A 13,314-nucleotide genomic window follows, 5' to 3' on the forward strand; every position below is an offset into this window, starting at 1 on the left:
ATTTAAATTTAATATTTTTTGTCATTTAAATTTAATTTTTTGTTATTTAAATTTGTGTTATTTAAAATTTAATTTTTTATTATTTAAATTTAATTAATTAGATGCGACTCAAATCAATATGTATGTCCGCATACAGTCCAAGCCCGTATAGGCTATATGTCGTTCAATGAAATGGTTGACCAGGACCCGGACAAAATATATAGTGTAACGGCTATACACTTGAATCCCGTTTATGAAGTACCGGATAATTCAGAAATAAATGCCGGCGATTTGGCACTGTTACGTGTAGATCGGCCGCTAATCAACAACAATGGTAGTGATGGACGCAAATGGATCAACCAGATTTGTCTACCGGAACGTATGATTGTTAATACCGTTCCCGAACTGGCAATGATGGCCGGCTGGGGTTTCCAGGATGATAACGGTACACTGCCGATGGATGGCTGGCCAATTGGTTACGTACGTTTACTACCGGTTGATTCACGTAATCGTACACTATGGCAACTGGTTTCGGCTAAACTGTATCCGAGTGTCCAAAATGGTACCGCTATGTGTATGGTTAGGACATATATATATAATCTATTGTTATTAGATTTTATTTTTTGTTTGTCTGTGTGCTTATTATTGTATGAATAAAATATAAAAAGGGTGACTCCGGTGGTCCACTGGTTCAGTATGTTGGTAGTAGGGCAGTGCTCATCGGTGTAACCACTCATTTTGAATGGGATAACTATCGTAGAGGTGACGAAATTAATAGGACTGACCCGCTATGTATGCACCCGAGTATGAATGCTACTATGTATTGGCAACGTGTGTCCTATAGGATTGACTGGATTATTGATGTTATTAAAAATGGTACCATGTAGATTTATAGTTATTTTTTTAAATTTGTTTTTTTAAATAATAAATTTGTTATTTTAAATAATAAATTTGTTATTTTAAATAATAAATTTGTTATTTTAAATATCATATTTGTTATTTTAAATAATTAATTTGTATTTTTAGGTAATTAATTTGTTTTTTTAAATAAAAATAATTAGTATTATAATTATAAATAATTTATATGTAAAACTTTTTTTTTAAATAATTATTGAAATTTATTATTCAATTAGTTGTTTAATATTTAATAATATATTTTTTTTTGTTTAAATTATATTACATTATATTTATAATTTAGTGTAATTTAAATACATTTAATATTTTTTACAATTAATATATAAGTTAATTATTCATATTTTTTAAAATTAGATATTTAGTAAGAAAATTGTGTATATTTAAAAAAATATATTTATTGATACAATATATTTAATATTATATATGCTGTTTAGTAACATATAAATGTAATTCAATATTATATTTTATTTATAAATAATTATTAGTTTAGTAATAAAATAATAATAATAAAAATTTTATATTGATAATTCAAATGGCATCACAATATATTCATATAAAATTTATAATCATTAAACTATTGATAATTATTACAATTATTGTTGTATTAATACAATTATTGTTATCAATACAAGTATATGCTATACACGCGCGCATAGGTGTCTATCCCGGTATTAGCGATGACCCCGAGTGCGGCATAACCCGTGAATCGCCCCAATTGAATGGCCAGTGTTTCAGATTTCACAATACATTTGCCGATACAATAACATCATCATCATCCGGGGACAGTCGTATTAGAAACGGTAGACCAGGGCTCAGGGGTGAGATGAACTTTTTGGTACTATTGTTTGTAAATCTTGTTGACAAATATACTAAAGAGTATGTATTATATATAAATGAATTACAATATATATAATTATAAATTTATTATATATTTTAAGTATATTAAGAAATAAATAAATTTTTTTAAAAATAATTTAATATAATTTTTTTGACAATAGTTATATTTACATTTATATTTTGATAATAATAATTATTTATTATTATTATTATTATTATTATTATTATTATTATTATTATTATTATCAAGATTTATAAGTAGTATTGGTTCAGGTTCAATTATAAATGACTATTGGATATTGACAGCTGCTCATGTTGTCTAGTAAGTAATTTTTAGCTAGTTAATTTAATTAATTTATTTTTTAATAATAATAATTAATTAATAATATTTCAAAAATAATTATAATAATAATAAAGATTACTAATTAGTGATTTTTTTTGTGGTAAAATATCGATAAATTTTTTTTAGCTGTAATTCTAGTCGATATGTATGTCCACATACAGTGACAGCACATGTAGGCTATCAATCATTAGATGAAATGATGACTATCGACGGCCACGATATCGATCGTATATATGAAATAATGTCTATACATATTCATCCTGATTTCAATCCCGATTATAACCTACTGAATCTGGGCGATATAGCACTGGTAGGTGTAGATAGGCCACTAGTTTATTACAACAACAACGGAAATCGGATCAATAAGATTTGTCTACCAGAGCCCATGATTGTAAATACCAGTCCCGAGTTGGCAATGGTTGCCGGCTGGGGTTTGCTTGACAACAATCTTAAGCTACCTATTGATGGCTGGCCTCTGGGTTATGTGCGTCTACTAGCGGCTGATCCCAATAATCATACACTCAATCAAGTAATTATGGCTAAACTATATCCCAGTGTCCAAAATGGTACCTCTCTATGTCAGGTAATATTTAGTATTGTATTACATATATTATTTGAAATGTAATTTTTTGGCTTTATTTTTAAAGGGTGACTCAGGTGGTCCATTGGTACAGTATGTCGGAGGTAGGGCAGTGCTCATTGGTGTGGCCAGTCATTTTGAATGGGATGTTTACCGTAAAGATCGTAAAACTAATCACTGTATGTACGATAGTATGGATGCATCAATCTATTGGCAACGTGTTTCATATAAAATTGACTGGATCATTGATGTTATTAAAAATGGTACCATGTAGATTTATCATATATATTTTTATTTAAATTTGTTTTTTGTTAAACTAGTTAAGTAACTAATTTGTTTAAAAAAATAAATAAAATAATTATTAGTATTATATTATAGTATTACAAATTTTTAAAAAATTTTAGTTTAATCTAACTTTAGTGTAAACTTTTTAAATTTATTAAATTATTTCTAATTTAATAAATTAACTATTATATAATTAATTAAGTTTTTTTAAATGATTTATTTTTAATTATTTAAAATTAAAAACAAATTGTATTTCATTAGTTTAAGTTATACTATAACTAAATGAAATTATTATTTAATTATAATTAACGATTGAGTTTAACAAACAAACAAAAAATTGTATTTATTAATTAAAAAATTCATTATATATTGTACTTTACAATAATGTGCTAATACTGTAACAAAAAATTATTTTATTTAATTTTTAATTTTTTAAAAAAAAATATTGTACCAGTACAACTACCCGTTTTTATATTTGCTCAGTATTTATGTGTTACCAAGGTTATCCTCGGCCACTTGAAATGCATTATAGGTACAGTTAAGTTTGCACTCGACTGGCCAGTCAACCGGTTCCAAGTTGGACACTGATTGGACAAAATTATCCAACGAGCACTCGGTAGACGATTCACCTACCGGTTCCCATAAATAATAAAAAGTAATATATAATTATATACTTTAGTATTTATTTATAGTATCAAACTAGCATTGGGGGGGGGTTACAAATATTTAATTAGTTAGTTATTTACATAGGTGCTATAATATTTTAAGATAATACAGACCAAAATTGGGAAGGGGGAGGTAGCACAAGTAGTTAGTAAGGGGTCTACCCCCCCCCAAAAAAATCATACATACCTGCTAGCTTTTTGCATTTGCTTAACGGTATTTTTATGGCACTGTACGGCCAGTGGGTGTTTTGGTCGACATACTGGGATCGGACAATGTGTTTGCCGTCGACTTTGTGCAACTCAAATATCAGGGCGGCGGCAAAGGGCGGGTACTTTGGCTGGGGGTCGCCAATGGCTGCCAACAGAGCCGCTATCTTGAAGTCGTGCTTTTATTGACAACAACAACAAAAAATTGTTTACAATATATATATATATATAAGTAGATTAAAATATATAATTTTATTAGTAAGGGATAGGTTAGTGGACTTATGGGGGGTAGGGATGTGTGGAAAGAGGTTGACTTACCGATGTATAGATAAGCAAACGTTTTGGTTTGTCTCCCGGTTTTGCATTAGTAATTTTGTTCATATGTTCAATGAAATCCTCGAGTATTGGGCCTAAGTTTTTTTTTCGGGAGGTGTGGGTGGGTTGGGAGTGAAAAAAAAGTTATGTTATTTATTAATGAGAAAATAAATTAAGTATTTGTTTTTCCAATAACATACCGGCCCTCAATCGTTGAGCTTTTGTCGATTGATAGAAAAAGTTTAGCCTATGGGACAGTACGTCACCCATTTGGTCGTATAGATCGGGTGTAACCCATTTGGGTGACGGAAGACCATTAAGTTTTTCGCATCGGAAACAATCGAAAGCTTTGGTCATTGAATACATGTCCGGTTTGAGGCCAGTTTTGTTGGCCACGAGTTGATATAATTTCTTTTATTATTATAAGTTGTTGAAAAGTAAGGCATTAAACACACCCGAAAAACAATAATTATTATAAACTATAAGAGCACCTGTATCTTGGGATCGGCCTCATAGTCCTTAACCACTTTGGTCTCCAAGTTCTCGTGTTCGGCATCTTCGGCCGGCTGACAGTCCGGTTCCTCATATAATACCTGTGTTTATATACATATGATTATCACTTAACTCAATAACATCAACAACAAAAAAACACAACTATCCCCAACACACTTACACTATCAATGCGTTTGGGCAATGAAAACAGCATCTAATTATAAAAATAATAATAGTAAAATATAATTATTTTGAGGAACGGTATGTTTGAAAGTACTTGGGTTTAAACCAACTAACCGGTTGCCATGATTTTTCATTGTAAGCGTTTGGCGGCCACAATGTTTTGGTTACAATGGCCAACGTATCGATACACCGTTGGGCGGCCGATGCCCGCAAATACGACTGTTTTTGGTTAGCCCGTATGAATTTGTTGTACAATATCTTATAGTATTTTCCCATATTGTAGGCCTGATTAATACCTGCCTGAGCTCATCATTTTTTTTTGAATTAAATAATTAATATATTATAAATTTATATAAAAAAAATAATTTTTAGACAAACATCGGTCAATTGTGAGCCACCATTGGGAAACCGGTTGGTCTCATTGGCAAATGGATCCAATGGATAGGTAGTCCACGGAGCACGTATACCATGTCTCATTAGCTATTAATATAATAATAATAGTTAGTTAATATTGTATAATAATAGTTAGTTAATATAATAATAGTTAGTTAACTATAATAATAGTTAGTTAATATAATAATAAAAAGTTAATATAATAATAGTTAATTAATATTGTATAATAATATTTAATTAATATTGTATAATTATAGTTAGTTAATATTGTATAACAATATTTAGTTAATATATAATTTTATTTAATTTACATTTTATTAAAAATATTTATTTATTTATGAAAAAAGACATTTTTTAATTACTATTAATTAAACTTAATTAAACTTACAATAAACAGTCCCTCAAGTGTATGGGCATTAGCTGTAGGTCTGGCAGGTAATTGGATATTACAATTGGTGCCAACAATTTCATCATTGATTTCCGGTGATTGACTACTAACTGTCCATGATGATAAAACTAGCAACAACAACAATAATGTAGCTAGATAATAATTATAACAGTTCATATTTAATTAAATTTTTACACACTAATAATAATTTATTAATAATTTTAGTTTAACAGTATCTAAAAATTTCTAATACTGTATATATAAATATAAGATCTTTAAAAATTTTTAAGTTTATTTATACTGTCTATACAACTAATAATAATATTATTATTATTATTATTAAACAAATAATAAAAATAACTTTTTAAAAAATGTTTAAAAAAGTTTATACTTGAAATATATAGACAATAAAAATTTTTCAAAGATTTTTAGATATATATATATATATATAAATTTTTTCTTGTTGAATTATCTTTATAACATTATTATTATTTTTAATAATACATGAATTTTATTAAAATTTTCATTTTATTTATTAGTTTAAAAAACATAAAATTCATAAAAATTTTTAATACTACACAATCATTCAATAACTTAATATTATTTTATTTTTTTTTGAAAAAGGTGATGTGCATATATTGTTTTAAATAATAATTAATAATAACTAAAAAAATATGCAAGTTTACAAATAACCTTGAATTATTCAAACAAAATTATTGTATGGTTTTTTTTAAAAAAAAATTGACAAGGTAATAAAAAAAATATTTTTTTTAAAAGTACGCCAGTAGCATTTTTATTATAGCAATAATAATAAAAATTAAATTAATTATGTTTTAAAATATATAAAAAATGTGATTAGATCATCTTTTTAATATGCATTGCAGTGTATCTAGCTGAATCTAATATATTGCTAAAAAATATTTTTTTTAAACAAATAATTAATTAATTTATCATTATGTTGTTTTATTATTTTTTTTAAAACAAAATAGTTGCTTCCACTAACTATACCTGTATATTTTACTAGATTTTTAATTTTATAGTTTTATAGATGTATATGTATGTGTATGTGTATGTGTGTGTGTATGTGTGTGTATGTGTATGTGTGTGTATGTGTGTGTATGTGTGTGTATATGTGTGTATGTGTGTGTATATGTGTGTATGTGTGTGTATGTGTGTGTATCTATGTTTGTGTGTGTGTGACTAAAATAATAAATGAAAAATAGATTTTTACAATTAATTATTTACTATACAATATATTTCAATAGTAATTTGTTTATAAATTTAGTTTTATAAGCTACTAGTTTTTGAAGGACAATATATATACTGTATTAATATTAATAAAAACTATAAAAAAATAATTCATTGATATAATAAAAAAGTTTAGTTAATGTTTTATTTTAAACAAAACAAAAAAGTTCATTAAAATTTATAACACATAATTTAACAAATTTTATGACTATTATATAATACATAATTTTTTTTATTTAAAAATAAAATAAAAGATATTTTAAAGTTATCATTTATTTATATACTTATAGATAATAAATTGACAGTTATAAATTAGTTTGTAATAAATTATTATTAAAAATTAAATAAATTAGTTTTGAAAATGTGTTATTTTTCAAAATTATTTATACAAATTCACTAATCTATTAATATTTAAGTATTATTTTCAATAAAACAAATAAAAACTGTAACTAATTAATTAACTATAAAATTAATCAATTTATATGGTTTATAATAATAATAATTAACTAGGTTATTATTAATTATGCTTGTTTACATTTGTATAAATAATAACTAATTAAAACATATACAATAAACTTTTTGTTTAAAAAAATTGAATTTATTTTAATTAACTAAATAATTAATTACATATAACTAAATTTTTATTATAAATAAATAAAACAATAAAATAATATAATTAATTAATATAATTATTAGTTATATATATATTCTAATTTAATTAATAATAATAAATAAATATAATTTTAATTATATAGTTATTAAATAAATAAACAATCAAAAAAATCATCAAGTTTAATTTATAGAGTAAAATTTGATTTTTTTTTTTAATTGAATTTATTTTAATTAACTAAATAATTAATTACATGTAAGTTAAAATTTTTATTTATAATTTAAACAAAACAATATAATTAATTATTATTATTATTATTATTATTATTAGTTATAGTTATATATTAATTAAATTCTAATTTTAATTATATATAGTTATTAAATAAACAAACAATTATTTTTTTTAAAAATCATCAAGTTTAATTTATAGACTAAAATTTGATTTTTAAAAATAACTTAAATTGACGTTATTTATATAGCGCACCGGTATTCCAATAATAATATTGTACAATGTACAACCAAACAATGCCTATACAAACCAGCAAGCACCGGTAGGTTTTTTTTATATATATAACTACCTTTACTATGTATAATAATAATAATAATAGTAGACAACCATAATAACAATAATATTAATATTAATAAATTTTATAACAATAATAATACTACATTTAAAAATAAATAATTTAAACTATATAGACACACAATTTTTTATTTAATAATAATAATAATAATTATTATATAACCTAGTAACAATTATAATTTACTAAATTATATAATACGCCCATTTTATTTTATTTTTAAAAAATTATTATTTATTTAATATTATCATCATCATTTTTGTTGTTGTTGTTATTGTTGTCTCAGTTGACCTATCTCAATTTGTCAAAAAAATCATATATGATTTACTAAATTATTAATTAATTAATTAATTAATTTTGGATATTGGTCATTTTTCTAACTAATTTAATATATAGGTAAAGTAATTGTCATATTAAGTAATAATAATAATAATAATAATCACTAATAATAAAATAACACGTGTTTTTTTGTATTTAATTTTTTAATTAATTAATTAAATTTTATTTATTTTTTTTACAAATTTTTTTTCAGCCGACCTAACAGTGCGCTTAAATACTAGTATTAGTTGTATATCATTGAAGACTACAAAACCGTTACGATATGAGTGGTGACGACCAGAAAAATGCCAAAGTATTTGTCGGCCGATTGCCCGACGGCTGTACCGACAAGGACTTGGAGGACCTGTTCTCTAAGTACGGTGCCGTCAATCAGGTCGATCTTATCGGCAAATATGGTTTTGTGGTCAGTAGTAGTATACTAGTAGTAGTAGTAGTAGTAGTTTATAATTTGTAGACTAGCCCTATAAAAATATGATAATCGCCCGGCCCTTATATGTATGTTATAATTGATTGATTGATTGATTTATCTATACGTTCACAGCATATGAGCAAACGTGAAGAAGCGGATGAGGCGATCAAAAAGCTAAACAATTATAACTATATGGGTTCACAGCTCACTGTCCAGGTATGTGTTGTCTAATATCGGTTTATCTACCGGTGCTCACTATCTCTCTCTCTCTCTCTCTTTCTTTCTATATCTCTATCTCTCTCTCTCTTTCTATCTCTCTCTCTCTCTCTCTCTCTCTCTCTCTCTCTCTCTCTATCTCTCTCACACTCTCTCTCTATCTCTCTCACACTCTCTCTCTGACTCTCTCTCTCTCTCTCTCTCTCTCTCTCTCTCTGACTCTCTCTCTCTCTCTCTCTCTCTCTGACTCTATCTCTCTCTCTTTCTTTCTCTATCTCTCTCTCTCTCTCTCTCTCTCTCTCTCTCTCTCTCTCTCTCTCTCTCTCTCTCTCTCTCTCTCTCTCTCTCTCTCTCTCTCTCTCTCTCTGACTCTTTCTTTCTCTCTGACTCTCTCATCGGTAATATTATTATAACCGGTATTCAAATAATATGTATAATTATATATATATATATATATTAAAAATAATTAAATACCGTTCCCTTTTAATTGTTAGATATCAACGAGCAAATTAAGCGGAGGAACCGGTATGTCGTCCATTCCTCGAGTCATTAGTGCATTCACTGTCCACTCCCTGACTCTCTGTTTACTAATATTATGACTAACTATTTTGGTTCATATATTTTTTTAAAAAATAGGTAAAACCCGTAATAATAACATAACAAATAACCGACGTGGTGGTGGCGGCGGTGGCCCAGGAGGTGGCAACCGGTCTTACGGACGTAATACTGGTCCGTATCAGCGCAACAATCAGTACGGCCAGCGAGGAGGAGGTGGTGGTCCATACAATAACAGACAATACGATGGACCACCTGGACCTATGGGTGGTGGACCCATGCACGGCAACTATGGAGGAGGACCGCCCTCCTATGGCTACCCGCCTAACGACATGAACACTGGTGGCGGCGGTGGTGGTTATCAGCCATATCGTGACGCCTACTATCCCGACAACGGTGGTGGTGGCGGCGGAGGCTACTATAGACAAGACAGTGATGTCATGCGTTCGGGTTCTGGTGGTGGCGGAGGAGGCGGATTGCCCTATGACTCGATGTACGGACGCGGAGGTCCGCCATTGATGCAACAGCAACAACAAGCTCGCGGAGGCGTCGCGCCATTGGCTACGCCACCGTCGCAACAACAACAGGATATGTATGGTGTAAGAGGTGGTGACGTTTCCGCCTATTCGCAGCCTATGGGCGGTTACGGTTCAATGTCCGGAGGAGGCGTCTCCGGAGGCGGTGGTCCTATTGACCAGCTATCACGAGGAGGAGGCGGTACGGGAATGGGTGGCGGCTATGGCAGTGGTTTACGTAATGGTTATGGAGGAGGCGGCGGCAATTCAGGTGCCGGTATTAGTGGTGTTGGTGGCGGCTATGGTGGCCGAGTAGGTGGAGGAGGTATGGGCGGCGGATCGTTAGCACCGCCACCCATACCACCGCCTAGTGGTCGGTGGCAACCATACTAAGACCGGTACTGATACATACCTGAGTACCAGATTTGTTTCAGACACCACCATCACTACTACTACTATCACCACCAGATATCATCATCTTTACATACCTGACCTACACATCCAAGAGTAACACATATACAACAACAACAACATCAACAACAAAAAAGGTAGACCTTATTGATGTTCACATACAGACACACATACCGTATATACCATACCGTAACCTATCATACAATTTCTCATACAAATTGATAGTTAATTTTTTGTTTGTTTGTTTGTTTAATCAATAATAAAGAGAAACAAAAATAATTACTAATTGATTGATAATATGGACTGAATTTTTATATTTTGATTACTTTCTACTAATTATTTGTTTGTTTTTTTGTTTGTTTGTATTTTTAAGTTATGACCAAAAAAAAAGTTTGTTTATACTTATGTTTTAAATCAACAAACAATTTATAATATAACCACAAAAAAAATAATTTACTAAATATATATATATATATATATATATCTGATTTTAATTTATGTTTATCTATTTTATAATTACGGTATGATTACTATATTATAATTATTATTATGATTTTAATTTTGACCAAAAAAAACAATAATATTATATTTTTAGTTTAAAAAAAACTATTTAATAATAATAATTATCCTTAAAAAAAGCAAACAAACAAAATATTACTAATTTAACAATTAAAATGACTCTCAATTGAGATAATTTAATAATTATTATTTTTAAAAAAAACAAATTTATAATCAATTTAGTTTACGGTAATATTTTTTCTATAGTTTACATATACTTATATAGATTTTTTTTATTTTATATTTATTTTGTAATTCAAAAAAATAATAACTAATATTTTAATTGTCTTATCAATCTATGCATAAAATACATAATTTGCTCTAGATCATTTTTATTATTTATGATTATTACTTCTACTATTATAATTATTGATAACTTTTTATTTAATTCAACAACAAAAAAATAATAATTTTAAATTATATACAATTATATATATATTATTTTGTCATTTTGTTATTATAATTGATATGTGACTTAATATTAATTTTTTATTTAATTATTATTATTATCTAAAATATCTCTCAATATATAAAATTGTCAATTAATTTTGTTGTTGTAAACTCTATATATAAATATAATAATTATTATTTTTTAATTATCTCTTTTTAAATCATATTTATAAGTCTATATATATATATATATATAAGTATTGATTTTTTTATATTTAATATTTTTGTCTCTCTTGTACTCTCTATCTAGAGTTTTGAGACAATCAATCAGTCAATAATTATTACTATTATTATTATTATTAAAAAGATATTCATTAATAAAAATTAAATCTATTATTTTAATTCATTATATTATTTAAATTGTCTCTAAAAAAACTAAGTAGTCATCTTATATTTTAAAAAAATAATAATAAAATGTTAAAACAATTTTTTTTCATAAATAAATCTAATAAACTAAATCATTGTCAAATTTATAATTTAATCGTTTAATAATATGCTTAATTTTTAAAGTTATATACTCTGTATATATATAATTAAATTTTAAAAAATTGTTTTTTATAAGTCTACTCGAAAAAAATAAAAATAAAATAAAAATCTAATTAAAACAAAATTAAAATGAAAATTATTATATTAATTAATTTTTTTTCCTCAAAAAAAATATTTTCTGGTGCCTCTATGGGTACCCCCTCTCCTCCTCATTGATTGATTGTTTGGACTGATTTTATTATCTCTCTCTCTCTCTCTCAAAAAAAAATACATGGATTATCTAAATCTAATGGATTATCTATTATTTAATCCGCCATTAAAAAAGAAACGGTTCTTATGTTTTAATTTATTAAAAAAACTATTTAAATAAAATTAATTTTGATTTTGTTTTTTTTTCTTAAATAATAGGATCTATTTTTTTTAGATAACGATTTAACTCAAGTCTAACATACATTTTTTTGTTGTTCACCTGATATTAATTATTTTGTTTTTTTTTATATTATTATTATTATTGACACTCAAAATCCATGGTTTATATACTGTACTAAAAAAAAATAATAGACTATTATTTATATTGAAAGTGATTTGATTTGGGCTGTGATTGTAAAAAAAAAATTGATCTCTAAATCTCTCTATGATTTTGTACGTATATATCAAATATATATACATATGATATATATATATTTAGATATATATATATCTCACACACCTCTCTCTCTCTCTCTCTCTCTCAAAGCCCAGTGTCCGACAGTTCCTCTCAAATTGAATGTAAGTTTTATATAATATATAATAATATATATATAAATATAATGATAATTATTTAACTAATTTTTTAAAAATAAATAAATAAATAATTTAAATCTCATATCTCTCTACTCATAAAAATTTATTACTCCATGTAATAGATTTTTTTCTTTTTTTAAAAAAAAAACTTTTAGTATATAATGTACAATAAATGATAGATTAATATTTTTTTAATTTTATAGTAAATATATATATATATAGAATTAGATAAATAAAATAAACATATAAATATATTGAATATAATTTATTGTACAATATATATGTTAAATAATTTTTATAACTTATAATTTATTTAATAGACTATTTAAAAAAATTGACATTTTTCACATTTAAAAAATATTGAATTTAAAAAAATCATAATTTTTATTATTTTATTTTAGATTTTGTTATTATTGTTTAGATAGATGACATTAAAAATAAATTATAAATAAAAAATTTTGGTTATTAATTATTTTATACTTTTAAATATCCCACCTAATAATACAGCAATGGATAGATGCCTATCACTCACTCACTACCTACCAGTGCCCGGGGGTTGTTAGCATTTAAAA

The 13,314-nt window shown here is 26.2% G+C and overlaps 2 protein-coding genes across 4 annotated transcripts; one reads left to right on the plus strand and one right to left on the minus strand.

The window, feature by feature from the left end:
* Positions 1–3,329: 3,329 nt before the first annotated feature.
* On the minus strand, positions 3,330–5,844 carry LOC128955812 (prostatic acid phosphatase-like). The gene is made up of 9 exons (XM_054301492.1): positions 5,583–5,844; positions 5,180–5,281; positions 4,916–5,101; positions 4,800–4,832; positions 4,618–4,719; positions 4,327–4,537; positions 4,130–4,221; positions 3,792–3,990; positions 3,330–3,568 (listed from the first exon to the last, which is right to left on the minus strand). The coding sequence occupies exons 1-9, from the start codon at positions 5,757–5,759 to the stop codon at positions 3,426–3,428; spliced, it is 1,245 nt and encodes a 414-aa protein (XP_054157467.1). The 5' UTR covers positions 5,760–5,844; the 3' UTR covers positions 3,330–3,425.
* A 2,130-nt stretch (positions 5,845–7,974) lies between these two features.
* LOC128955823 (keratin, type II cytoskeletal 1-like) lies at positions 7,975–13,298 on the plus strand. 3 transcript variants are annotated; one of them, XR_008484501.1, is made up of 6 exons: positions 8,363–8,416; positions 8,553–8,762; positions 8,901–8,984; positions 9,479–9,509; positions 9,621–10,602; positions 13,250–13,298. XR_008484501.1 is itself a non-coding variant. In XM_054301509.1 (5 exons), the coding sequence occupies exons 2-5, from the start codon at positions 8,622–8,624 to the stop codon at positions 10,445–10,447; spliced, it is 1,083 nt and encodes a 360-aa protein (XP_054157484.1). In that variant the 5' UTR covers positions 7,975–7,990; positions 8,553–8,621; the 3' UTR covers positions 10,448–10,765. The 3 variants fall into 3 exon arrangements, 2 of the variants coding, with proteins under 2 accessions (XP_054157484.1, XP_054157478.1); XM_054301509.1 differs by lacking the exons at positions 8,363–8,416; positions 13,250–13,298 and adding an exon at positions 7,975–7,990 and having other exon boundaries at positions 9,621–10,765; XM_054301503.1 differs by lacking the exon at positions 13,250–13,298 and having other exon boundaries at positions 9,621–10,765.
* The last annotated feature ends 16 nt before the right edge of the window (positions 13,299–13,314 follow it).

Source organism: Oppia nitens, unplaced genomic scaffold (genome assembly GCF_028296485.1).
Source record: "Oppia nitens isolate AA-2021 unplaced genomic scaffold, nextdenovo-longstitch-racon4-pilon3 scaffold12_pilon_pilon_pilon, whole genome shotgun sequence".
Taxonomy (NCBI): Eukaryota; Metazoa; Arthropoda; class Arachnida; order Sarcoptiformes; family Oppiidae; genus Oppia; species Oppia nitens.

Bases quoted from the DNA above. Each gene is read 5' to 3' on its own strand.
- LOC128955812 (XM_054301492.1), bottom strand. From the start codon at position 5,759: ATGAACTGTTATAATTATTATCTAGCTACATTATTGTTGTTGTTGCTA. The intron at 4,538-4,617 runs GTGCTCTTATAG...TAATAATAAAAG, and splicing joins AGGCCGATCCCAAGATACAG to AAATTATATCAACTCGTGGC. The intron at 4,222-4,326 runs GTATGTTATTGG...AAAAAAACTTAG, and splicing joins AGCTCAACGATTGAGGGCCG to GCCCAATACTCGAGGATTTC.
- LOC128955823 (XM_054301509.1), top strand. From the start codon at position 8,622: ATGAGTGGTGACGACCAGAAAAATGCCAAAGTATTTGTCGGCCGATTG. The intron at 8,763-8,900 runs GTCAGTAGTAGT...ATACGTTCACAG, and splicing joins TCGGCAAATATGGTTTTGTG to CATATGAGCAAACGTGAAGA. The intron at 8,985-9,478 runs GTATGTGTTGTC...TTTAATTGTTAG, and splicing joins GTTCACAGCTCACTGTCCAG to ATATCAACGAGCAAATTAAG.